This window comes from Chiloscyllium punctatum, chromosome 12 (assembly GCF_047496795.1).
Source record: "Chiloscyllium punctatum isolate Juve2018m chromosome 12, sChiPun1.3, whole genome shotgun sequence".
Lineage (NCBI taxonomy): Eukaryota > Metazoa > Chordata > Chondrichthyes > Orectolobiformes > Hemiscylliidae > Chiloscyllium > Chiloscyllium punctatum.
In genome coordinates, this window is record NC_092750.1 from 19,243,365 (window position 1) to 19,268,695 (window position 25,331).

A 25,331-nucleotide genomic window follows, 5' to 3' on the forward strand; every position below is an offset into this window, starting at 1 on the left:
TCGTGTGTGAAGAAAATGTGTCACAGGTTAGTCACATCTCAGGAGCACTTAATTTAACAGCGAGTTGAGATATTTGCTGTGTGCCTTTTGGGGGGGGTGGGGGACAGGTGCCAGGGAGCAAGGAATGAGGTCAGTCCCCCTTGAGGAATATCAAAAATAATATGGGGTAGACGAAAGAATGTGTGACAGATGTCATCTGACCTGAGAACTGGAGCTGCCGTCTTTAACTCACTGCCTGATACAGGTTATATCATAGAAAATATTTATTGAAGCACTTGTTGAAGCTAATTTGTTGCTGGGATTTGCAGCATTGCTTCAGTGAGGGAGATTTTAGTTCGAGGTATTTGCACAGTTTGGGAGAGATGTATTGTATTGTGTGGTTACTAAGCCTACCTGGAAGATAGATCAGGGCATCAGTCCTGGGAGTCCTGGTGCTGTTACATCTTGGGGCAACCTCCTCGTTTTCAGGTTTGTCTGTGTAAGGATAAAAATGCGACGGAATACGGACACAAGGAATTGATCAAAATGGCTCGGGTTGTGGCGGAGGCCAGAAGCTAAAAGAGGCCCCAAGAAATTATAATGCTGATGAAAATGGATTTGTTATTTTCCGTTCAGGGAGAATGTTGAAGAGCTAGAGAGAGACTGAAATTGTCAAGGATGATACGTTGCTCAATTTAAGTGCTGAGGGAGGGAGACAGTAAAGGTGAACAAAAAGGTGAGGAGAAATTGGAATGGGGTGGGACCAAAGTGAGGACACGTCACCACAATTTTGACAGAACAACATTTGGTTTTATTCTTTTGCAAGATGTGGATATCACTGAGAAAGCCGACCCCATCCCTAACTGCCCTTCAGAAATTGGGAATGAGCAACATCCTTGAACCACTGCAGAACAAGTGATGTCGGAATACCCACAATGCTCTTTGCGAGAGAATTGCAGGATTTTGACTCTGTGACAGAAAGGCAGTGATATGACGGGATGTCAGAATGGTGTGTGACTTGGAGGGTAACTTTCAGACGCTTCCATTCCCATCCATCCCATCTCCCAGAAGTTGCAGGTTTGGAAGTTAGTGTCAAAGTTGTGGTAGCCTTGGTGAGTTGCTACAGTGCATCATGTGGCTAGTGCAGAGTGGTGCCATTGTATTTGCTGATAGAGGTAATGAACTTTTAAAGTAATGGATGGAATGCGAATGAAGCTGTTTTATCCTGATAGTGTCGAGTTTCTTGAGTGTTGACAGAGCTTCATCTGGAAGTAGGGTGTGTGGCATTACATCACATACCTGATAAATGTCTTATAGAATGGAGACAGGCTTTGTGTAATCAGGAACTGAATTACTTACTGCAGAATTCCCAGTAACTGACCCGCTCTTGTGGCCGCAATATTAAAATGGATGTTGGATAGTATATAGATAGAAGGCTTCAGCAGGGGAAATATGATTCATAAGCTAGGTTTCATTAAAGACCATGAAACCAATATAGTTTTCCACAGTCAGGTTGTGGATGGCAAGGCCTTTGTTCACAAGGTAACAACCGGGGGTGGCATGGTGGCTCAGCGGTTAGCACTGTAGCCTCACAGTGCCAGAGACCTGAGTTCGATTCCAGCCTCGGGCAACTGTCTGTATGGAGTTTGAATATTCTCCCTGTGTCTGTGTGAGTTTACTCTGGGTGCTCCAGTTTCCTCCCACAATGATGTACAGGTGAATTGGCCATGCTAAATTGCCCATAGTGTTACATTAGTTAGGGATAAATGTGGGTGTGGGCCAAAGGGCGTGTTTCCATACTGTAGGGAATCTAATTTTTTTTTAAAAAGCCTTCTAGAGAGGTGCAATGATCAACGGGAAGAAAAAAAGAATGAATTCCCGGTGGCTAGGAAGGGTAGGATGGAGAATTGGGCTTGCAATCATTGTCTCATTGGGTTTTTTTGGAGAATTGTAGTATCCTTAAGTGAGGACACTGATGATGGGGCTGTGAAGTAAATCAATCACCAGTGCTAGGCATAGGAATGCTGCTGTTTGTCTGGGAGGTGGATAAGCATATATCAGTGGAACAATTGATAAGGTTATGAAGGAAATCAGTGCATCAACAACAAGAGGTCGGAATATATGAAGTCTTCAAAATTCTATTTCAGTCATAAAAGCTCAATTCTCTAGTAGTCTAATCTATCAACCTAGTGCTAATTTGATGACCCCTGATGATTAACTCCTTCCCCTATTATGATACATTATTCAAAATATTATCATCTTTAGATAGACAATGTCTTTGTAATTTATGTTTTAGAGTTTTAATTCAGTTTTCAAAAAAATCTAAAAATAAAAATCTGGAAACAGTAAAATTGATCACAACGCTGCCAGGTTTCTTTAAAAGTTTGTTCATTAATGTCCTTTGGGGAAAGACACCTGCTGTATGATATAACCTATGTGTGACTCAAATCCACTCTAACATGGTTGACTCTCAACTGCCCTCTGAAGTGACCCAGCAAACTAGAAACTACTACAATTATATTACCATCTTCTCTGCCTTGCCAGCAACTCCCACATGCTGAGAATAAGTGGAGCTCGAAAAATTTGAGTACGGTACTTGAAACGTGGTTATCAAGCCTTAGTTTAACTTCAGTAAACCTATATTTCACTCGTTTGAGTATCCCACCACTTATTTTAATGTTAAAATGCCATTGTTCAGCATGTTATAATCAAAAGTGAATGTTTTCTTGTTTTGGATCACTTCTTGGGTTTCTCTGTTACAGATTTACTCCCTTTATTATGTATAGTACTGCATTTGGTTTACTGGTGGACACTGTGATAGAAGGTTTTGGACTCAAGTTCCAGTTGAGTGCAAAATACACAACCACACTTCAGCGCAGTGTCCAGGGAGTGAGTTGATATCAGAGGTGCCATGTTTCAGCTGAGATGTTAAACTGAAGCCCTGTCTGTCCTCACAGGTCAACTTAAAATATCCTACGATTTGAAGACGAGCATGGGAACTCATATAAGACTCTTATTCAATATTTCCCCTTCAACTAACATCCCTGAAGCAGATCTTTAAATTATTACTTAATTGTTGATTATGAGACCCAGCTTTCCTCAGATTAGCTACTATGTTTCCAACATTTACTTCACGACAAGAAACTATTTACTGTACATATTCAAGTAACTGTCGAGTATTTGAACCTGTCCTTTTGGGAAAAAAAATATAAAAGTCGACCCATGCGCAAATAATATTTTTGAGGTTGGAATTCAAACCACTTCGTGGGAACTACCAATGATAACGCTGTCTAGCTGGTTGCTGACCATGGTGCTGAATTGAGCGGGAACTGACATCCTAATGAAGAAAGCTTGAGATAGAGGTATCGAGCAGTCTGGTCCAAAGCCAATAAAGGAAACAACTTGTGAGTTTTTAAAAAAGTTGGAATAATAGAAGTTGTGTGAATGAGTGGTGTCAAGCTCCCAAAAAACTAGGACTTTTTAATAGATTTAGCTTTTTGCAGTTGCTGCGATCTTGAAGCTGGATGTGGAAGCTCTTAGTTCTCTCTCTGTTACAGCTAAAAGCTGGAGTTCTCCTCCTGCTGCCACAGTTGGCACGTGAGACAATCTATTTTACTGAATTTGTTTTTGCCAAGGGTGTGTTTATGGGATGTTACTATATTGGAACAGTTAATTAGTAATAGTTAAGATTTCTATTATTTCGTTAAGCATTTTGATAGAGTTACAATGAACCCAATGGTTTTATTTTAATTTTGTCCGTATTTTAATTGCAGTGTAAAAATAAAGTGTGTTTTGTTTCAAGACTGGCAATTTGACTAATGGAATTGCATCTGGAATGCCTTGCCTAAAATTTGCCTTTAAAATAAGAAAACATTAGTGTGTAAGCTACCTTCTTAATATATTTTGAGGGGGGGGATTGGTCTCATAACAATAAAAGTGTGAGCTTTATTATATCTATCATGTTCCTTTTCCATGAATAATGCAATAACTTTGCATGTATCAATATTAAAATTAATTTGCTATTTACTCACCCAATTTCACAATTATTCTATATCCTTCTCCAAACTGTTAATTGTAACTTATCTTCCCATTGCTCCTCTTGAAGTGTCGACAGTAAATTTGATAAGCTTTTGTTTAATTTCATATCTATGTAATTTAACTAAATAACAAGAAAGTAACAATCATTAATCCTATAGTTCTCATCAAAAGGCCCTGTGGCATAGAGCTTGGGGTGCAGTTCCCACCTTTTCAGAGGTGTGTCAAAACACATCTGAACATGATGATTAAAAATATCTATAGCTCCTGTCTCCACCTACATCTGGGTTTGATACCAGATTTTGTGTTACAGAGAAGAGTGGGAACAATGCTAGTGAGTTTCTGAGACAGTTCAATGTGCAACTGCTGGGAGCAGTGAGTCAGTTTGAATGGTGAAATAACTCCACAAAGGCCAGTATCCCATTGCCAAGTCACACTTAATTTACACATGCATAATACAAGGCACTGACCCAGCTAGCTCAGAGCCAGCTCCTGGAAAAGAACAGTACCCCTGATCCTCCTGCTTATATCTGTCACCAGATTAAAAGCCCCAACCAGGGAACTCATAATCTTTGAGGTCCACCTAGCTGACCTTGTTCCAGTCATTGCAAATGACTATAGAGCAGGTCCTTACTAGTAGTAAATGACTATAAAGCAGATCCTTATTGGTAGTAAGTGCCAGCATCATTGTCATTACCAGATAAGAATTTTTGTGGTATACTCAGTATTAGAGTAAAATCTCATATAATCCAAACTACATCCTTTAGAGAATGAAGGACAACAGGATATGAGGTGAACACTAATTTGAACAAAAGGATTTGTGCAGATCATGCAGAACAAACTTAGTAAATCTTCCATCTAACTTTAGAGGGATAAATGGAGGCAAAACTGTAAATCTATGCCCAATATATAGATGTGTTGATCCTATTGATAAATGTATTCAACCCATGATTTTGGGCTTCCAAGCTTTGATGTCAAGTGACTATTTAAAGGTCCCTTAGAGATGTTAATCCACCTTGTTGCATCTGTCCCTCATGTATCTTCAGTATGCTTGCCAAAAGGTGAACATTAGGTTCAATTTTTGGTTTAAAGAGAAATCATTGGAATAAAGGGTTCTCACCCCCAACTTCACAATTCCAGTAATCTGCTATACTACTGCACCCCCCATCACGTGCCAAGGAAATTACCAGAGGGCCAGTGTCATGGTCAGCTGCTCATTCTGAATATATCAATGATGTTTGAGGTTCGGTTTTGGGCCAGCCAGAAACATTTGTATTTGTGTTTGCATTGTTCACATATTGGCAAGTAATGAGGCCAGATTAATTTCAATCTGTCACCAAGTGTGGTAATCAGTCCGAAAGGAAAAAGAGATAGCAGAAGGAAGTTGTTTAAACTAATTACACCTTCAATGCAAATGAATGAAAATGAGAGAATGAAAAGAAGTAAGACAAGTGAAACATAGGAATAGCTGAAGGAGAAAGCAATAACAGAGATTTAAGATTTGACTAACACAAGTGAGTTTCTGGTGAGCAAAACAGATTGGAAGAAACAGATATGTGAACTGACAGCAAGAAACTGTTTGCAATTGTATATTAGTTTAGTGGAAAGTGAAGGGCAAAGGTTATGTCTGACAGCTGTGGTTTCACATATTCCTGATGCTGTTCACCTAGTTCACATCACAGTGAGAAAAATGACAGGAAAAGCTGGAGCTGGATGAATTTGCAAGGTGGATGGAGTAGGTATAACAGGTAATGAAATAAGGGGCAGCCTTCAACTTGAGAATAATTTTCTTTTGATCTGATCATCAGAAATGGGCATTGCTGAAGAGGCCAGCATTCATTAGCCATCCCCAATGATCCTTCAGAAGGTAGTGGTGAGCTGCCTTCTTGAACTGATGCAATCCATGTAGTGTAAGGGCATCCACAGTGTTATTATGAAGACAGTTCCAGGATTTTGACTGAGTGACCATTGAAGGATCAGTGATATATTTCCAAGTCAGGATGGTGTGTATGTTGGAAAGGAACTTACATGTGGTGGGGTTCACACGTATCTGCTACACTTGCCCTTCTAGATAATAGAGATGGTAATATAACAGGTCACAATTGAATATAAGCTCCAGCACCCCAGGCAAATATAATAAAGAAAGTCCTTCAGATTCATAAAATATGAATAAAAATACTTAAAAGCAATGTAAAAGTTCAGAGTCGTTTGGCTGCTTTATGATCCAGAGAATGTGTTTGCAAGAGTGTTTTTGAATAGTTTATAAGAATGGTCGGATGGACGAATGCAGACATCATTATTATTGCCACTTCAGAAAAGGATGAGCTGTCCTTAGCTTTGGGCATAAACAGATGATTGAAATGTTATGTGAATCTGGAAAAGATCCCTGGCCGTGCTTCATGGATTATGCAGGTGTAAGTTTCATTGTGAAGAAATGACAAGAAGATTGATATGTATCTTTTACTTATATTGTCAACTGAGTTGCTGCTTAAAATTCTAAAAAAAGCATTAACTCTTGCACTGAAATCTATTTGCTGCAGCTGTAAAATGTCCACACACTATGGTTACAGAGGTACTTGTTGATGTGATATTGAGGTTGTGCCACTGTAAAAGCACATAGTTCATAGATGAGTGCTCATTGGTTGCAAAGGGTAGAATCAAAACAAACATTAATTGCCTTCATCTCAATACTGCTGGAAATAACAAACTATGATTTCATCTTTCGATACTCAAGTACACCATCTCAGCAAAACCCTAAATTTTGCAGAAGACATAAAATACAGAACACTTTCATTATTATCATTAGTATCTTCAACTTTCTTTATTGTTGGCAGGCATGGAACATGAAAACTATGTGCTTCTTTACAGACCAAAGATCTGAAAAATTGAAAAGTATTTTGATCTGAGGACTGCACATAAAATGTATTGTTCAATTTTCCAAACAAACAAAATGTTGTTTTTAATCTCATAAAACATTAATAACTCAATATTATGTAACTGCTTGTATTTCCTACTTATTTAGCAAACTAAGGATTCTTGTGGAAATGCAAGGTTCATATTTATTCACCAAGGAAGGGTTAGTGCACTGTAACTTGAGGGAGTTTTCACATATTTAGGATTTAGGGAGTTAGGATTAAACGCTGTAATTTTATAGATTTTCTGTTTCTATAGGGCAGGCTTTACTTCCTGGAGAAATAATGAGATGTCATTTTTATTTGCTAGGGTAAGATTAGATCTCTAACTGTAGGTATCATCTTCCAACTATATTATGGATCACACAGATTTTGTTTAATACATTTTGTCTTTCAGCAAAAGAAGAGTTGTACATAATATAACATGGAGTTCCCTTTCATTCAGCAGGGTAAGGGTTACACACTATCTAACTGCATGGAGTTTCCTGTTTATTCAGCAGGGTAAGGGTGACCTATTATTTCTGATCTCAAGGGGGTTGCAGTATTAAATGGCAATTCCTGCAAGCAGAAAATAAACGAGCAGAATTCATTCCCTGAACTATAACAACACAAGCACAATTTTAAAGAAATGCTATCAGATTCTCTTTTCGCACTGATTAGAGCAATGCAGAGTAATTTCACTAGGTCCTTAAATTTAGATAGATGTGTTTCCAATGAATGATGGACAGTCAATAATGAAGATACCACCAGCACCCTTGCAACCATTTAATTTACAGATTATACTGCTCCAAACCAATCGGAATCCAAATTATTGGTATGAGGCTAATTGCTTACCTGAACAGTTTACAGTTATTTACCCTCCTCTTATGTAAAGGTATTTTGTTCTGTGATCTAATCTTGTAATAGATCATTCCCAATCAAAACTCAGTCTTTCTGGTGCTGGATACAAATGGTTTCCTCTTTCATGGCACTTACACAACACATCAAAACTCTACAGATTACAGATTGCTGAGCCAGAATCCACTCACACATCACAACAGCAAACAGAGACATATATGGACCAGAGCACTGTTCCAGTAAATGTTAACACCCTAGTGTACTGTGCCTGAACAATGAGGCAGAATAATACAGAAGTTATTTCTCAGCATATTCTGCCTCTGCTTAAATGTATGGAGAATTATATAATAGTGAAATGTAAATAGGTTTATTGACATCAAATACTAAAGAAAAGTTGACAATATATTAACATTTTAGTATCAAATTATATACCTAGAAACTTGCTATTCAGTTTAGACCAAACTCAACTTTTAACTAAAGGTAGGATGAAAGAAAACTGATGCAGCTTATGCAATAGCTTCAGTATAAATGGATTTGCGAAGTGTTTGCTGAGACACTATTGTAAAATAAACTGGAAAAGGAAGTAAATGTACTGCAATGTTAGGGAGGACTAAAGGGAAAGATTAGCTTCAAGAGGGTATTTCTTGGACAGGATAGATGGGGGTATTGGTATTCCACAAGAGTTTATTAGACTTTCCCTTAATTGCTATCTACTTCAGTGCTAAGGAATTGACAGCATAAGAGAAAATAATTGATGACAGCAAATTATGATTGCGTAGCAATTTGTGATGAGGTCTGTGATTAATTTAAGGAAGGTATATGTAGCATACAGTTCAGCGTAGAGAAATATTTTCAGAATAACATTAGGGAATGGAAATATATATAAGTAAATGATAAGATTTCACAACAATTACAGGAACACAAGGAATTTGGTATATAAATACTGCTTATTAAAAATGGCAATAAAAATTGGTAATACCAAAATAACAAGCAATTGAGTTACTGATCCTGTATTAGAGGGAGAGACTACAAAAAGAAAGACATAATGCTGAATTTACACAGGGCCTTCACTGGGATAGACCAGAATAGAAAGTTCAGCTCTATGGCATGTACTGCTTCATGATATGTGTGGGTTATATTTAACTTGGTTAGTTCAGTTGACTGGATAGTTGGTTTGTGACACAAAGTAACGCCTGCAGTAGGCTTCAATTCCTGTGCTGGCTGACGTCACCATGAAGGCCCTGTCTTCTCAACCTCACCCATTGCCTGAGGTTATTGTGGCCTTCAGGTTAAACTCACCACACTTGCTTCTTTCTAATGGAAGAGAGCAGCCCTCTGAGACTTTTGTGACATTTACTTAACACCGTGGCTAGATATAAATTCGAATCCTTTCTATTTGTACTCAATAACGTGACTCCCCCATTCTCAGAACAAATTTAAAAATCACAGCATCTCTGGAAGCACTAGCTTTCAGAGCACTTCTCCTTCATCAGGTGGACCAAAAAATAATTCTGTAATAGATGTATTATTTGGTGCAAAGTAGACTTCCTCAAATTCAAACACAGCAATTGTCAACACAGGTTCTTCTGAATTGTACTGAGGATTACCAAGTTGCAAAATACTAGGAATGGGATATAGTGTTTATTTCATCTGTAGCTAACAAGTTGGTAGAAGAAACCATAAGTATAATACCATTGTGGGCCAACTCAAATCCACTGATTGTATTGTTGCAGTGGAGAAACATGCTCTTTGCTTTGTATCTGGACAAAGGAAGTAATATTATGTAAAGTGTAATGTACTTATTATTCTGCTGAATATCTTTCGTATGTTGTACTTGCTAAATTTCACAGTGAATGGAACATTTATTTTCAAAGATTACTGTCAGTGTGAATGATTTTTTTTTCAAATAATGAATTAATTAAATTTACATTTCTTCAGAATCTATAATCCTAATTATTAAATAACTAGCACTGAATTAGCATTTTGCCCAAAATAAAAGCAGAAAATTCTGGAAACACTCAGCAGACCTCTGAGAGAGAAATAGAGTTAATATTTCAGATTGTTGATCTTTTTATTGGAAATAATTTAAATTTAGATTTCCAGGTTCCGTAATATTTTGAGTTTACTGTTTTGGTTGCATTGTCTGGCATTTAGTATTTGTTTTGAAACTAAAAGAACTTGACAAAATTTGCAATAATAACTCTGACCACATGTATTCAATCACTAACCACATAGTCATGTATTCTAATAACTCTAACAACAAACCACAGCTCCGAACTCTCCTATTTCCCAATGCTATTTACTCAAAGTTATTCTGAATAAGAGTCTTATTGGATTCAAACCATTAATTCTATTGCCTTTACCACCAATACTTCCAGACCTGTTTAGTTTCTCCAGCATTCTATGTATGCTTCAGATTTCCAGCATCCACAATATTTAGCCTTTCCTTGAAATAGTGTCTGATTAACAATTATCAATTTTAATCAATGGTCATCTTGCTCACTCTGACGAGCAGCTCTGTACCCACCTAACCAAGCCAGGAATCCATGCATACCTATCAAAAGAGTAATCCCAACTCCCACCTAGTCTTAACTGCAAGGTAAGGTGGTATTCTAACTGCAGTTAAGAATCTGTGTTGTGGACTGGTGTTAGGGAGATTGAATAAAATAAACAGAAAACGTGACAAAATATCACCAGGATTGGAAAATGGCGTTAAGGTTAATATTAGAAACAACATTACCTAGGTAATAAGCTGATTTCAGAAAAGAATGGACACTAAACTAGAGAGAAAGAAAGATGAATGAGCAGGTGATATATTGATTCTGCACGATTGGCATCAGTATCTGTTACTGCTCAAACAAGGGAGCCATTGCATTGTATTTGTAACTTACAAAGAAGAAAATAATACTACAAAGATATGTATCATCACACTATTCCAAAAAAAACACAGCTGTGACACCGAATGAGCTAAAGGACATTTGAATTAATTTTTTTGATAAAGCTTTCACTAAGAGTACAAATATCAATAGGTCTGTACATTACTTTTATTTCTAACAATGACAAAGCATTGTTTCAACAAAATTGGATAAATTATGTTAAGGGCCCCCTCACTGGCAGCACTGTGGCTATTTCTACATTCCAAGGACTGCTGAGGCTCTAGAGGCAGCTCATTCACACCCACTCCAGGGAATTCAGGGATGGAAGATAAATTCTGACCTAGCCAGTGATACCCATAGCCTATGAACAAATGAAAAAACAAATTGTTGCTGCTGCTGGTTGCCTTTGTACGATTTTGATGCAGGGAAAAGAACCCCAAAATGAACCATATATAAAAAGAAAGCCCTCAGGTTTTCCTTAGGAGTTTGGACATCATGTTATATCAGTACAAGACATTGATATGGATGCATTTGGAGTACTCCATAAGCATCTGGTCACCCAGCTCTAAGAGGTTATTAAACTGCAAAGGATGAAATAAAAGATTTACAAGAATGTTACTGAGACTGGAAGGTTTGAGTTATCAAGATAGGCTGGGAATTTTTTTCTGGCGTGTAGGAGGCTGAAGGATGACCTTATAGAGATTTTTAAAATCACGAGGAGTATAGGTGAGATAAATAGCCAAGTTCTTTTCCCCAGGGTAGGGGAGTCCAAAACTAGAGGGCATAGGTTTAAGGTAAGAGTGGAAAGATTTGAAAGGGACCCAGGCTGGGGGCAAATTTTTCGCACAGAGGGTGGTGTATGTATGGAACATGATGCCAGAGGATGTGGTAAAGGCAGGTACAATTAAAAAATTTAAAAGAAATTTAGACAGGTACATGGATAGGAAAGGTTTAGAGGGATATGGGTAAATACAGGCAAATGAGACTAGTTCAGTTTAAGAAACCTGATCAGCATGGACAGGTTGGACGAATGGGCCTGTTTCTGTGCTGTATAGGGCAGACTTGATAAGGGAGCTTACGGTGAAGGAACCCTGAGGAGGCAGTGATCATAATATGATTGAATTTACTCTGCAATTTGACAGGGAGAATATAGAATCAGAGGTAATAGTATTATAGCTGACTAAAAGGAACTACAGAGGCATGAGGGAGGAGCTGGGTAGAATTGACTGGGAGAGGAGCCTAGCAGGAAGGACAGTGGAGTAGCAATGGCAGGAGTTTCTGGGAGTAATTCAGGAGACGCAGCACAAATTCATCCCAATGGAAAAGAAGCATGGTACACAGAGGATGAGAGAACCACGGCTGACTAGGGAAGTTAGGAATATCATAAAAACAAAAGAGAAAGCATATAATGTGGTGAAGGACAGTGGGAAACCAGAGGATTGAGAAGCTTACAGAGACCAATAGAGGGCAACAGAAAAAGAGAATAAGAAGGGAGAAGATTAAATATGAGGGTAAGCTAGCCAGTAATATAAAGGAAAACTGTAAGAGTTTCTTTAGATATATAAAGGGCAAAAGGCAGGCAAAAATGGCCATTGGACTGCTGGAAAATGAAACTGGAGAGATAATAGTTAGGAACAAGGAAATGGCTGAGGAGCTGAATAATTACTTTGCATCAGTCTTCACTGTGGAAGACATGAGTAATATCCCAAAAATTCAAGAGAGTTGAGGTGACAGACCTGACTATGGTGGCCATCACCAAGCAGAAGGTGCTAGAAAAACCCAATGGCCTGAAGGTGGATAAATCACCTGAATCAGATCGGCTACACCCTGAGATCTAAGGGAGATACCTGAAGAGATAGTGATGGTGTTAGTGATGATTTTTCAGGAATCGCTAGAATCAGGGAGGGTCCCAGAGAACTGAAAAATGGCTAACATGACACTCCTGTTTAAAAAGGGAGTAAGGCAAAAGACAGAAAATTACAGACCAATTAGCCTAACCTCAGTCATGAGTAAGATTCTGGAATCCATTGTGAAGGATGAGATTTCTAAATACTTGGAGGTGTTTGATAAAATAGGGCAAAATCAGTATGGTTTCATCAAGGAGAGGTCATGCCTGACAAATCTGTTAGAATTCTTTGAGGAAGTAACAAGCACATTAGACCAAGGACAGCCAATGGATGTTATCTACCTGGACTTCAAGAGGGCTGTTAATAAGGTGCTACACGGGAGGCTACTGAGCAAGATAAGGGCCACGGTGTTAGAGGCAGTGTGCGAGCCTGGATAGAAGCTTGGCTATCTGGCAGAAAGCAGAGAGTGGGGACAAAAGAATCTTTCTTAGGATGGAAGCCTGTGGTGTTCAACAAGGATTAGTTTTGGGACCACACCTTTTCACTTTATCCATTAACAGTCTAGATGAAGGAACTAAGGGCATTCTGGCTACGTTTGCAGATGATACAAAGATAGGTAGAGGGACAGGTAGCAGTGAGGAGGCAGGGTGGTTGAAGAAGGATTTGAACAGGTTAGGAGAGTGGGCAAAGATGCGGCTGATGGAGTAGAATGTGGGAAAGTGTGAGGTCATGCACTTTGATAGGAAGAATAGAGGCACAGACTATTTTATAAATGCGGAGAAAATTCTGATGTGCAAGGAGACTTGAGAGTTCTAGTCCAGGAATCTCACAAAGTAAACTTGCAGATTGAGTCAGTAGTTAGGAAGGCAAATGCAACTCTGGCATTTATTTTGAGAGGACTTGAATATAAAAACAGAGATGCACTTCTGAGGCTCTATAAAGCTCTGGTCAGACCACATTTAGAGTATTGTGTGCAGTTTTAGGCCCTATATCTCAGGAAGATGTACTGGAGTGGGTTCAGAGGAAGTTCACAAGAATAGTCCCAGGAATGAAAAGCTTAACACACGAGAACTGTTTAAGGACTCAGATTTTGTACTTGATGGAATTTAGAAAGATGAGCAAGGATCTAATTGAAACATACAGAATATTAATTGGCCTGGAAAGAATAGATGTTAGGAAGATGCTTCCATTGGTAGGAGAGACTCAGACCTGAAGGCATGGCCTTAGAGTAAAGGGAAGACTTTTTAGAACAGTGATAAGGATAAACATCCTCAGCCAGTGAGTGGTGAATCTACAAAATTCTTTGCCATATAAAGCTGTGGAGGCCAGGTCATTGAGTATATTTAAAACTGAGATAGATAGGCTCTTGAGTATCAAATGGATCAAGGGTTGCGTAGAGAAAGTGGGAGTATGGAGTTGAGAAATGTATTAGCCATGATTGAATGGTGGAGCAGGATCAATGGGCAGAAATTAGGGCATTCAGCCCATATATCTTATGGTCTTAAGGTCTTATCTTCTTAAGTGCCACACATGACTCCAACCAGCTGAGAGTTTTCTCCCCAATTCCCATTAACTCCAGTTTTATTAGGGCTCCTTGATGCCAAACTCAGGTCAAACATGGCCTCGATGTCAAGGACAATCCCTCTCACTTTATCTCCTGGAATTCAGTTCCTTTGTCCACATTTGAACAAAGGCTGCAATGAGGCCAGGAAATGAGAGACCCTGGAGGAACCTGAACCAGGCATCTGTACATGAGATAGTAGAACAATTTCAAAAAAAAAAGAGACTCCCATTTAAGATGGCGATCAGGAGTTTTTATTTCGGAGTCTGTGGACCTCTCTTCGGACTGTAACCTCTGCTTCCATTTTGTTTCCAATTGCAGGTTTTGGTATTACTGTTGTTGCACGTTTTATTTGCCTTTGTCTGACAGCTGTTTGCATTCTGTTATTCAGAACCCTTGACTGATTTTTTCTTCACTTGTCCCATTGTCATTCCCTTTGGCCCTGCACCACCAAGTTTTTTGCTATTTAATCTCCCCTCTTGAATCCTATCACAGAGCTTCATTTTGTTCTTTTCCCACCCATCCTCAAGATTCTCTTTTTTTATATTTATTCCTGGATCATGGTCCAGCATTTATTGCACATCCCTAGCCGCCCTTGAGAAACTTGTGATGAGCTGTTTTATTCAACTGCTGCAGTCCATATGCTGTGGGTTGATCCACAATGCCCATGATTTTATAAACCTCTACAAGGTCACCCCTTGGCCTCCAACACTCTAGAGAAAATAGCCCTAGCCTATTCAGCCTTTCCCTATAGCTCAAATCCTCCAACCCTCGCAACATCCTTGTAAATCCTTTCTGAACCCTTTCAAGTTTCACAACATCTTTCCGATAGGAAAAAGACCAGAATTGCACACAATATTCCAAGTGGCCTAACCAATGTCTTGTACAGCCGCAACATGACCTCCCAACTCCTGTACTCAGTACTCTGACCAATAAAGGAAAGCATAACAAACGCCGCCTTCACGATCCTGTGACTCCACTTTCAAGGAGCTATGAACCTGCCCTGCAGACCTCTTTGTTCAGCAACACTCCCCAAGACCTTACCGTTAAGTGTATAAGTCCTGCTGAGATGTGCTTTCCCAAAATGCAGCACCTCACATTTATCTGAATTAAACTCCATCTACAACTTCTCAGCCCATTGACCCATCTGGTCAAGATCCCCTTGTAGTCTGAGATAGCCTTCTTTGCTGTCCACTACACTTCCAATTTTGGTGTCATCTGCAAACTTACTAACTATACCCCTTATGCTCACATCCAAATCATTTACTTAAATGACAAAAAGTAGTGGACCCAGCACTGATCCTTGTAGCACTCCACTTATCACAGGCCTTCAGTCTGAAAAACAACCCTCCACCCACCACCCTCTGTCATCTACCTTCGAACCAGTGTTGCATTTGAACTTAGACTGTCTTAGTATCTGAGAATTTGCAAATTCTGCTGAAGATTGTGCAGTCATTGGCAAACATCCCCACTTGTGATCTTGTGATGGAGGGCAGGCCACTGAGGAAGCAGCTGAAGGTGATTGGGCTTGAGTCACTATACTGACAAACCCCTGTAGAGATGTCCTGGAGCTGAGATGACTGACCTCCAACAACCACAACCATATTCATCACTGCCAGGTATGACTCCAACCAGTGAAGAGTTTGCCCCCTGAAACCCATTAATTCCGGTTTTGCTATGGCTCTTTGATGTCAACTCAGTTAAATGTGACTTTGATGTCAAAGGCTGTCATTCTCACCTCAACTCTGGAATTCATCTCTTGTGTCCCTATTTGAATCAAGGCTATAATGAGGTTAGGAGCTGAATGACCCTGGCAGAACCTAAACTGGGCAACATTGAGCAGGTTATTGCTGGGCAAGTCCTGCTTAATAGTACTTCCATCACTTTACTGATGAATAAGAGTAGATTGATGGGCAGTAATTCATATGGTTGGATTTATTCTGTATTTTGTGTACAGGACATATGTGGGTAATTTTCCACATTATCAGGTAGATGCCAGTGTTGTAACTGTAATGGAAAAACTTTACTAGGGGAGTGACAAGACTGGAGCACAGAACTATTGCCTAAATGTTTTCAGGGCTCACAGCCTTTGAAGTATCCAGTGCCTCTAACTGTGTCTTGATATCATGCAGAGTGAATCAAGTTGGCTGAAGACTGGCATCTGTGATGATGGGAACCTCTGGAGGTTGCCGAGATGGACCATCAACTCGGAATGAAAATCAGCTTCTTTTTTTGCACTGATGTGTTTGGCTCATCTATCATTGAGGATGAGGATATTTGTAGAATGTCCTCCTGCAGTAAGTAGTTCAATTGTCCTCCACCATTCACAACTGTATGTAACAGGGCTGCAGAGCTTAGATATGATCTGTTATTGCGTGATCACTTAGCTCTGTCTATCACTTGCTGCTTATGTTGTTTTGCATGCGATTAGTCCTGTTCTGTAGCTTCATTAACTCAACACCTCAATTCCTTATATTATTGCATATATACCTTTGCCTAGTTGTAATAAAATACATTGAATTCAAACACTAACTGCTTCTATCTTCACAAATGCTGTCTAATTTATTAATTCAAAATACTGGTATTCCAAACATCAACATATTTAAAACAAAGAACTGCAGCTGCGGAAGATCTGAAATAAAAACAAAAATTGGAGAAGCTCATCTGCAGTATTTTGCTTTTGTACAAAAGAAAATTGCTGGAAATCTGAAACAAAAGCAGAGAAGACTTTGGCAATAGTCAATGATCTGCTATTGTATTGTGACCAAATTCACGGAAGCCAACAGATGGAACCTCCAGCTCATTCTCATCAAAATATTCTGGCTATAGAGGTTGGTTGACCCCCCCACCCTTTGCGGTTAGGATTGATAGTTTCTCATTGTTCTATCAAGGAAGAAAAGTTACCGTCTCAGTTGAAGATGAACCACTGGATCTCATTTACTTGGACTTTCAGGAGGCTTTCAACTAAGTCCCACATAAAAGATTAGCATTAACCACAACCTCATGTACTTTAAGTTTTTGTATTGAGGTGGATAGAGAACTGGTTGGCAGACACGAAACAGAGCAGAAGTAAATGATTCTTTTTCCAAGTGGCAGATAAGGACTAGTTGGGTCAGTGCTACGATGCTAGTTTTTAAAAATATATATTCATGATTTGGATGGGGGAACTAAATACAATATCTTCAAATTTGCAGAGAAGACAAAGCTGGGTGGGAGGGTGAACTGTGAGGAAGAGGCAGAGATCCTTTAGTGGACAAGCTGAGTGAGCTAATGTATGGCAGGTGCAGTATAATATGAACAAATGTGAGGTTATCAATTTTGGTCCCAAAAACTGGAAAGCAGATTATCATCTGAACAGCTATGAACTGATAGAGGAGAGTGTGCAATGAGACCTCAATGTCCTTATACACCAGTCACTGAAAGTAAGCTGAAGGTGTAGCATATGGAAATGAAGGTAGTGTGTCAATCACCACAAGCTACCTTTAATTTAGCTGCTCATTCAGAAACTGCACAATCAAATACTGAGTCAATTACTGAAACTTTATTGCATGCAGCGACCAAAATAAGACCCCTTAAGCGAGCAAGTTAAGGCTCACAACCCATCCTGACTAATGGTGCAATCTAGCTCCAATTCCAACCAAGTATCTGTCTCTGGATGTCCAGGGTTCAATTCAGCATTTCTTCAAATTTCTGCTACTGAAGAATCCGGAGTTGAGTTCTTATGCAATTTGTTGCCTTAAGATTGTGCTGTGAAGTTATTGATGATCCTTTAGATTCTTTCATTCCCCACTCTGAATCAGGATAGTCAATGTCACTTTGTGCATAGGAAATACTGTCTCACTAACTTGATTGAGATTTTTTTTATATATGATTGATGAGGGCAGAGCATTGGACATGATCTATGTGGACTTCAGTAAGGCATTTAACAACATCCCTCATCATTAGCAAGTTTAGATCACATAGAACTCAGGGAGAATGAGCCATTTGGATACAGAACTGGCTCGATGATAGAAGATAGAGGTTGTTGGTGGAGGGCTGCTTTTCAGACTGGTGGCCTATGACCAGTGGTGTACCACAAGGATCAGTGCTGAGTTGACTGCTTTATCATTTATATAAATAATTTGTATGTGAATATGGTTAGTAAGTTTACAGATGACACCAAAATTGGAGGTGTAATGGACAGCAAAGAAGGTTACCTCAGATTACAACATGAGTTCGATCAGATGGACCAAAGGATTGAAGATTGGCAAATGGAATTTAATTTAGATAATTTTGAGGTGATGCATTTTGGAAAGGCATATTGTTGCAGGACTTACACACTTAACGGTAAGGTCCTGGAGAGCATTCCAGAATGACGAGACCTTGGAGTGCAGGCTCATAGTTCCTTGAAAATGGAGTCACATGTAGAAAGGATAGTGATGGGGTCATTTTGGTATGCTTTACTCTATTGACCAGTGCATGGAGTATAGGAATTGGGACATCATGTTGCAGCTGTACACGATGTTGCCACTTTTGGAATACTACATGCAATTCTGGTCTCCCTGCTTTAGGAAGGATGTTGTAAAACTTGAAAGGATGTTGCTAGGGTTGGAGGGCTATAGAGTTGTATAAAACAATGAGGGGCATAGCTAGGGTGAATAGCCAAGGTCTTTTCCCCAGAGTGTCCAGAACTAGACGGCATAGGTTTAAGGTGAGCAGGGAAAGATTTAAAAGGGACCTAAGGGGGCAATCTTTTCAAACATAATGTGGTGCATATACAGAATGAGCTGTCAAAAGAAGTGGTGGAGGCTGGTACGATCAGAATATTTAAAAGGCATCATGTGAATAGGTAGGGTTTAGAGGGATATGGACCACATGCCAGCAAGTTGGACTAGATTTATTTAGGTTATCTGGTCAGTGTGGACAAGTTGGACTGAAGAGTCTATGTCTATGCTGTCTGAAGAGTCTGTTTCTGTGCTGTATGTCTCTATGACATTGATTAAAAAGGCAACCTGCAGACTTGAGGACTCCATAAGTACAATCAAAGTAACTCCTCTGTCCCTTGTTACATTTGGTGTCAGCTGTCTATTTTTGAAGACACATTCTCCTGCAATTAACCCCTTTACTTCAGGGCATCCCTCCTTGCAAGCAATCTTAACAACCCATTTGTCCTAAGACAGTAGGTGATAAAGCAATGTTCCCTCCTGTCCCCCAGGAACCAGCTTATGTTGCCTCCATTCCTTCTTCCCAGGTATGGCTAATTAGTATATTGCGCTTAATTTCTCTATCAGTTTGTTTATCTCGGGAAAGTTTATTCCAGAATGATTTACTGTGGATTCTTTCAATCCACACAAGTTCTGAAGTTTATACAATCACAAAGGAAATGGTACGTTGGCCTTCATTAACAAGAGGATTGAGTTTAGGAGCAGGGATGTCTTGTTGCAATTATATGGGACCTTAATGAGATCATAGCTGGAATACAGTTTGGTGGCCTGCCTGGAGGAAGAGTGTTCTTGCTATAGGGGGAGTGCAGCAAAGGTTTACAAGACTGATTCCTGGGTTGGTGAGACTGACAACTGAGGAGAAGTTAGATCAGTTCAGAATATATTTGCTGGAGTTCAACAGAATGAGGGGGATCGCTAATAAATCTAAGAATGCTAACATTACTGGGCAGGTTGGATGTTCCCAATGGCAGGGTCACACACTAACGATATGGGGTAAATCATTTAAGCCTGACACGAAGAGTAAGTTCTTCACCCAGAGGCTGGTGAGCCTATGGAATGCACTACCACAGAATGCAGTTGAGACCAAAAAAAAACAGTGAATTATTTCAAAGAGATTAACATAGAACTTGAGTCATAGGGGATCAAAGGAAAAGTGGGAACAGACAATTGAGTTGTATAATCAGCCAGGATCATAATAAATGGCGGAGCAGGATCAAAAGGGCTAAATGGATTACTTCTGCTGCTAGATTCTCTGCTCCTGTTTCAATGATGTGCCAATTTTGAACCTACAAGTAATTACAAGAACAGCAGAGCCCAACAGCAATGAAATATAAAGGGTCTCCCATGCAGATATGAAAATAAAATATTTAAGGCATTAATAAATTGTGCAAGTTCAATTAATGATCAGTACAGCCAAGGATAGGATCTATAAGCTTTCCATAAGCTTTTAAATAACTTTATAGTTTCAGCCTAGAGTCTGAATTAAGTTCATGAAAAAGAATTGTTAATAGTACTGTGTTTAAGCACATCTTTGGCTCTGTGACACATTCAATAGAACCATTCAAAAGAATATGACAATCATTTGATCAAGATTACAAGTTTTTTAATTTGTATCCAAGTTGAAACATTTTATAGACATGCAGATAATGCCTGAAACAAGTTCAAGAAGTCCTGAAGAACCATTACTGTAATTTGCCATATTGCAAGATTTTACACTTCATGGAACAGTAATCTGTGAAAATTTAAGTTGTATTTTCACTTCAAGAGTACAGAATATTCCATAAACAAGTTTCTCCAAAAGGAGTTCCTGCAACATATAAACACAAATTACCTCAACATTGCTCTGTTAAGCTTGATAGATGAATGATCCAGCAAGAAAGGGGAAAATATAAGGCCTCAATTCACTGATCAAATCAAGTTGAACAAGTAATTATTTCTGACTGTATACTGGAAGATTTTGCACAGGATCAGTAAAAAGATAAGAAAATTGACTGGGGTCAGTGATCCAAACTAAATATCAAATCAGAGTACATTGCAGAACATGCCCTAGATACCCTACACGAGTTGGCCCAGTTAAGTGGCTGTTGTGATTCAGATCATCCTTAGTCTTGATTTAAAATGGATGGAGATATAGGTAAATGTTGCAGAGAAGAACTAATAACACAAACAAACTTTCTTTCCAGATGAACTGCATGTCCCTCACCATTACTACTAAAAGAAAGCAACAGTAGCAGCATACATGATCTCTATTTGAAAGCAGAGATTGTTACTCTACTATTAAGACATCCGTAGCTTTATACATCCTGCAAAGCTTTCTTTCAAGAATAGTCTACTTGATTCTTAATTTCTAGAATGAAACAATGTACAGCATTAAGAGATGCACTTTGAATCTAGTTTTACAGTAGTTTTAATTTAACAATTGAAAATAATTTTCTTTAATTTACATTTAGACAAATATCGTTTTATATGAATCTCATGCACTTTTTTGAAAAAGAGTATTTCGAAAATGTTGACCAAAATTATTTATGTGCAAGACTGCAGCTATAAAGGAGCATTATCAAAGGAGAATGGGCTTCCAAAAGAATTGATGCTTAAATAACCATTGCAGCAAATGCTGTATCTTTGTGCAGCAAATAGCTTGTAGAGTCATAGAAAAAAAGTTTCATTGGTAACCACACAATTGCTTGCCCAAAACCGGTCGCAATACTAGATGATTACGTTACTCCAGATCTACATGGAAAAATGAGGAAGGACACCTCTCAGGCTTACGGGTGAGAATATGGCTTAATTCACAAAACAGTTTTCAGAAGCACTTTTTGCTATAAGTTAATTGCTGTTTGCAAGGTTGAATCAAAAATAAATCAAATATGACATTGCAGCTTTAAGATTTCAAAACCAGAGGAACATAAATTTAAAGAGATAGACCACTCTTAAGCATGGTATTCCTCCTATCAGGTACATTTATAGTACTTCTTGTTGGCTTAGTGTCTTATTGCTCGATAACTCCTATTATCCTTCCAGCCAAATTTGAATCCAATGTAAAGAGCTTTTTGGCTGTCGGTTTCCCTCAGCGAGTATAGGTTACAGATTCTGTGTGGTAAATGCAGTAGACCATTTCTAATAGAGTACTTCCAGCTAATGGGAATCTCTCATTCCAGCAACAAGCTGGATCCTTCAGTGATCTTGGTCGTCATATAGTCAACACCAAGGTCAATTTGGCAACTCAAAAAGATAAGTCGATAAAGTGTGGCGCTGGAAAAGGCACAGCAGGTTGGGCAACATAACCCTTCATCAGTACTCACAAAGATACCAAATTTCTAGCTGTCTTATTACAGAAGCCAGGCATGTACAATTTATCTTTTTTCTCAGGGGGTGGGGGGGCAGTGGGCAGAAGACCTTTGTCTTCAAAATTCCTGACATCAAATCCGAAAGCATATTCAGTCCACAAAGATAATTACAAATCTTTTCAGAGATTACATACACCATTAAGACATGAAGTGCAATCCTGCTTTAAGAATAAAGATTTTCTGAGACAGTATATCTTGGATAAATAACTAATTGAGAGTTTTTTTTTAAAAACTGATGCTTCTTATACTCTTGGATGGGAGGCTGGGGGAGGGGAATGCTGCAACTAATGAAGGATTTCCAGCATTTGTTGAAGTCCCCAAGTTATCCAAACAAATCCAAAATCAGACATTTTTCATCGTAAAAAAGGATTAGAAAACAGTAAACTTAGTTGTAATAAAGCAATGTATCTTTTAAAAACAGACCAATGTGGATGTCATGGTGCACTTTCCTGGGATCACTCTTTACATTTATCGTAAGAAAGCACAAAGAGTAAATAACTACCGCTCAAGAAAGATTTAGTGCCTTAATCATTGAGATATGTGCTATGCAGGTTAACAATCAAATATTCGTGCAGGAAATAGTTTTAAAATTGAACACGGTGGGTTGGGGATAATAGGGGGAAAAAAAGGGGGCTTAGATTGGCTACAGCTAATTGGAAAAATGCCTGATTAATCTATCAAGACAGTTACACTTTGTATTGATCGATACATTCTTGTTAAATTTTCCATCTAAAACTTGAACACAAGATGTAAGGATCTTTAATCAATCAGTCTCTGGAGAGTACTTTTGTTGGGCACAATAATTTCATGTATAATCATTAAAGAAACATTCCAAATGTGCCATGCACATACTTAAACAGATGAATCTCAAATTCACAGTCAAATGATTAAAAATGTCAGTTTAACATTTTTTTTAAAAAAAAACAACTTACCATGATCAGTTTGAACTGTCTTATCAATACTTATTAAGAATAAAAAGTATTACCATGTGCAATACTACATATTATTTATGGTCAGTCACAGAGGGTAGGAGTGGACTGGGATGTAAAGTATATAAAGAACTGCAGGAATTAAAAAAAAAATTAAGTTCTGGAAATCTGAAATAAAAAGTGTGTGTTGGAAATGTACAACAGGTTGGCCAGCAGCTGAAGTGATACAAGGCAATTAACATTTTAGGTATACTCTATTTCATTTACAGTCAGGATTGAGAGATCTACACTCAAAACATTGTTTTATTTCTTAACAAGTGCTACTGCATCCTCCTCACACCTTTTAAATATAGAATAAACAAAAACCTAATCCTAAAAGTGATTCCAGAAACATAGAGGTGGGTGAAGGGGCAGAAGGAGGAGGAGAGGATCTGTGAAGAAGGTTAAAATACCACAGATATGGCAAACACATCTCTAAGTGAGGTGGATTTAAATTAGTGAAATCCAAAGTTTGGAACAATTACTCGGTTGCTATTCTTTACTCAGTGCAAAATGTTAGGATAGATTTGCTACCTAGGTTAGGCAACAAAATTAGGCATTCAAAATGCAACTGGACATAATGGGAGAATTGTGGAGGAGTGAACTTTGATGGACTACAGTCTTTCCTCATCCTTGACCTTTCTTATGCTCTTCCATGTTAAAATCTTCAATGCTGATCTAAGAGTCAACAGCTTGATCGAAACATTAAGGTCATTTAACCATTGAATCGTCTCCATCCTATAAAGAGCCGAAGCATGAAATTTAAACTCCAAGATTTGCAATTCAAGTGCTGCATTACACAGTCCTCTCTTCACTTAATCTTCAATGGCAACAAAATTTAAAAAAGTTGTAAAATATGAATAGCAGGAACCCAGAGAAGAACAATTACATTTTAAGAGGAAACATGGATGCTTAAAATAAATATTTTTAAAGAGAAGTGTTACAAAAATATTATCCAAGTTTCTCAAGCAGGTTAAATGCAGTATTAAAAAAATAGAAACAATCTTAAATCTTTAGAAAATAAGTCTAACGCTGAATTAAATTAGATCTGCTAATGACAACATACCATCTTACTATTGCATTCTTTCTTAAATTGACAAACATTATTCGTTTGTTGACAAGTTGTTAGAAGCTAGCAGAAACTTACTGAAGCCAAATCATTTACTACTGACAGTTTTATTAGCGTCGGTAGTTAAGGTATGAAAAAACACAGCAGTGGTTAGTTCCTGTACTTACCAGGTAACTTGCCTTTGTGGCCACTCAAGTTGCTTGAGCTAGTTGCTTCTAAATTTAATTCTCTCAGATTTGATTAGACCATCTCTCGCTCCCACCATTCTATAAGTTAGCGTAATTAGGATTGACGACTATGCCAAACACATTATCCCACTATATCAACAAGAGTACACCACAATAAGACCCACACTTGTAAGAAAGAAATCAACCATGCTGAAATTTTGCTAATTTTTGTTTTAAGAAACAACTCTATTGCAGTCTAGCTCCTTAATTAAAAGAATTAATTTCATCACACCTAAACATTTTGAAAAGCAGCCTGAGAAGGAAGATGCAAGACCCAAATTCTTCTATACAGTCAGGTGATCATAGACTGGAGTATGTTAACAATGATGGCAATTTTTAAAAAAGATTTAAAAATGTCACTGGATGTGTTCACCACTACTTCCAATTGCTTCATAATATGGGATTCCCAACTTGAAAATAATAGTTGTGACAAGTTTTTCCAATATAAATGAGAGGAGGCAAAAAAAATTCATGAATAAGTAGTCCTGTAACAAAGGCTGAATTTGTTTTATTTTTACTTCCTTTCACCAATATTTGGATATTTGTGGAATAGCAGTGAGATGGGGGACAGTGACTATTTCTGGAAGGTGGAGAAATGAACTGGAGAAGAAACACAAATACCTAAATACGATCCAAGGTCAAAAAATGAAATATATTATCGAGTTGAAAAACAAATTCACAAGTCCATCTTTGGCATTGTCACAGTCACTATCTGCACAGTGATCCATACTTTTTTTTGTAAGAAAAAGAAACAAAAGCCAGCTACGTCAGACAATGCTGTTTGTGCCTCTCAGCCCAACTCCACGTGCAAACTGTTCCAGAAGTCCACCAATGGATGACGATGGACTGGACGATACAGATCGGAGGCCCACAGTTGCACTGTATGCAGACAAAAATATGGCTCTGACTTCCTCCAACTTGGCCCTGCGCTCTGGGATGTGCTGATAGCTGCAAAATAAAAGTTATTTCT

The 25,331-nt window shown here is 38.4% G+C and overlaps 1 protein-coding gene across 3 annotated transcripts in view; it reads right to left on the reverse strand.

The window, feature by feature from the left end:
- Positions 1 to 20,331: 20,331 nt before the first annotated feature.
- Positions 20,332 to 25,331, reverse strand: part of mtmr14 (myotubularin related protein 14) — a 74,768-nt gene continuing 69,768 nt past the window's right edge. For all 3 annotated transcript variants that reach the window (XM_072581968.1, XM_072581967.1, XM_072581969.1), the window contains one exon: positions 20,332 to 25,309. In XM_072581968.1, the coding sequence (XP_072438069.1) occupies positions 25,129 to 25,309 (181 nt within the window). In that variant the 3' untranslated portion in view covers positions 20,332 to 25,128. The remainder of the gene's footprint in view (positions 25,310 to 25,331) is intronic.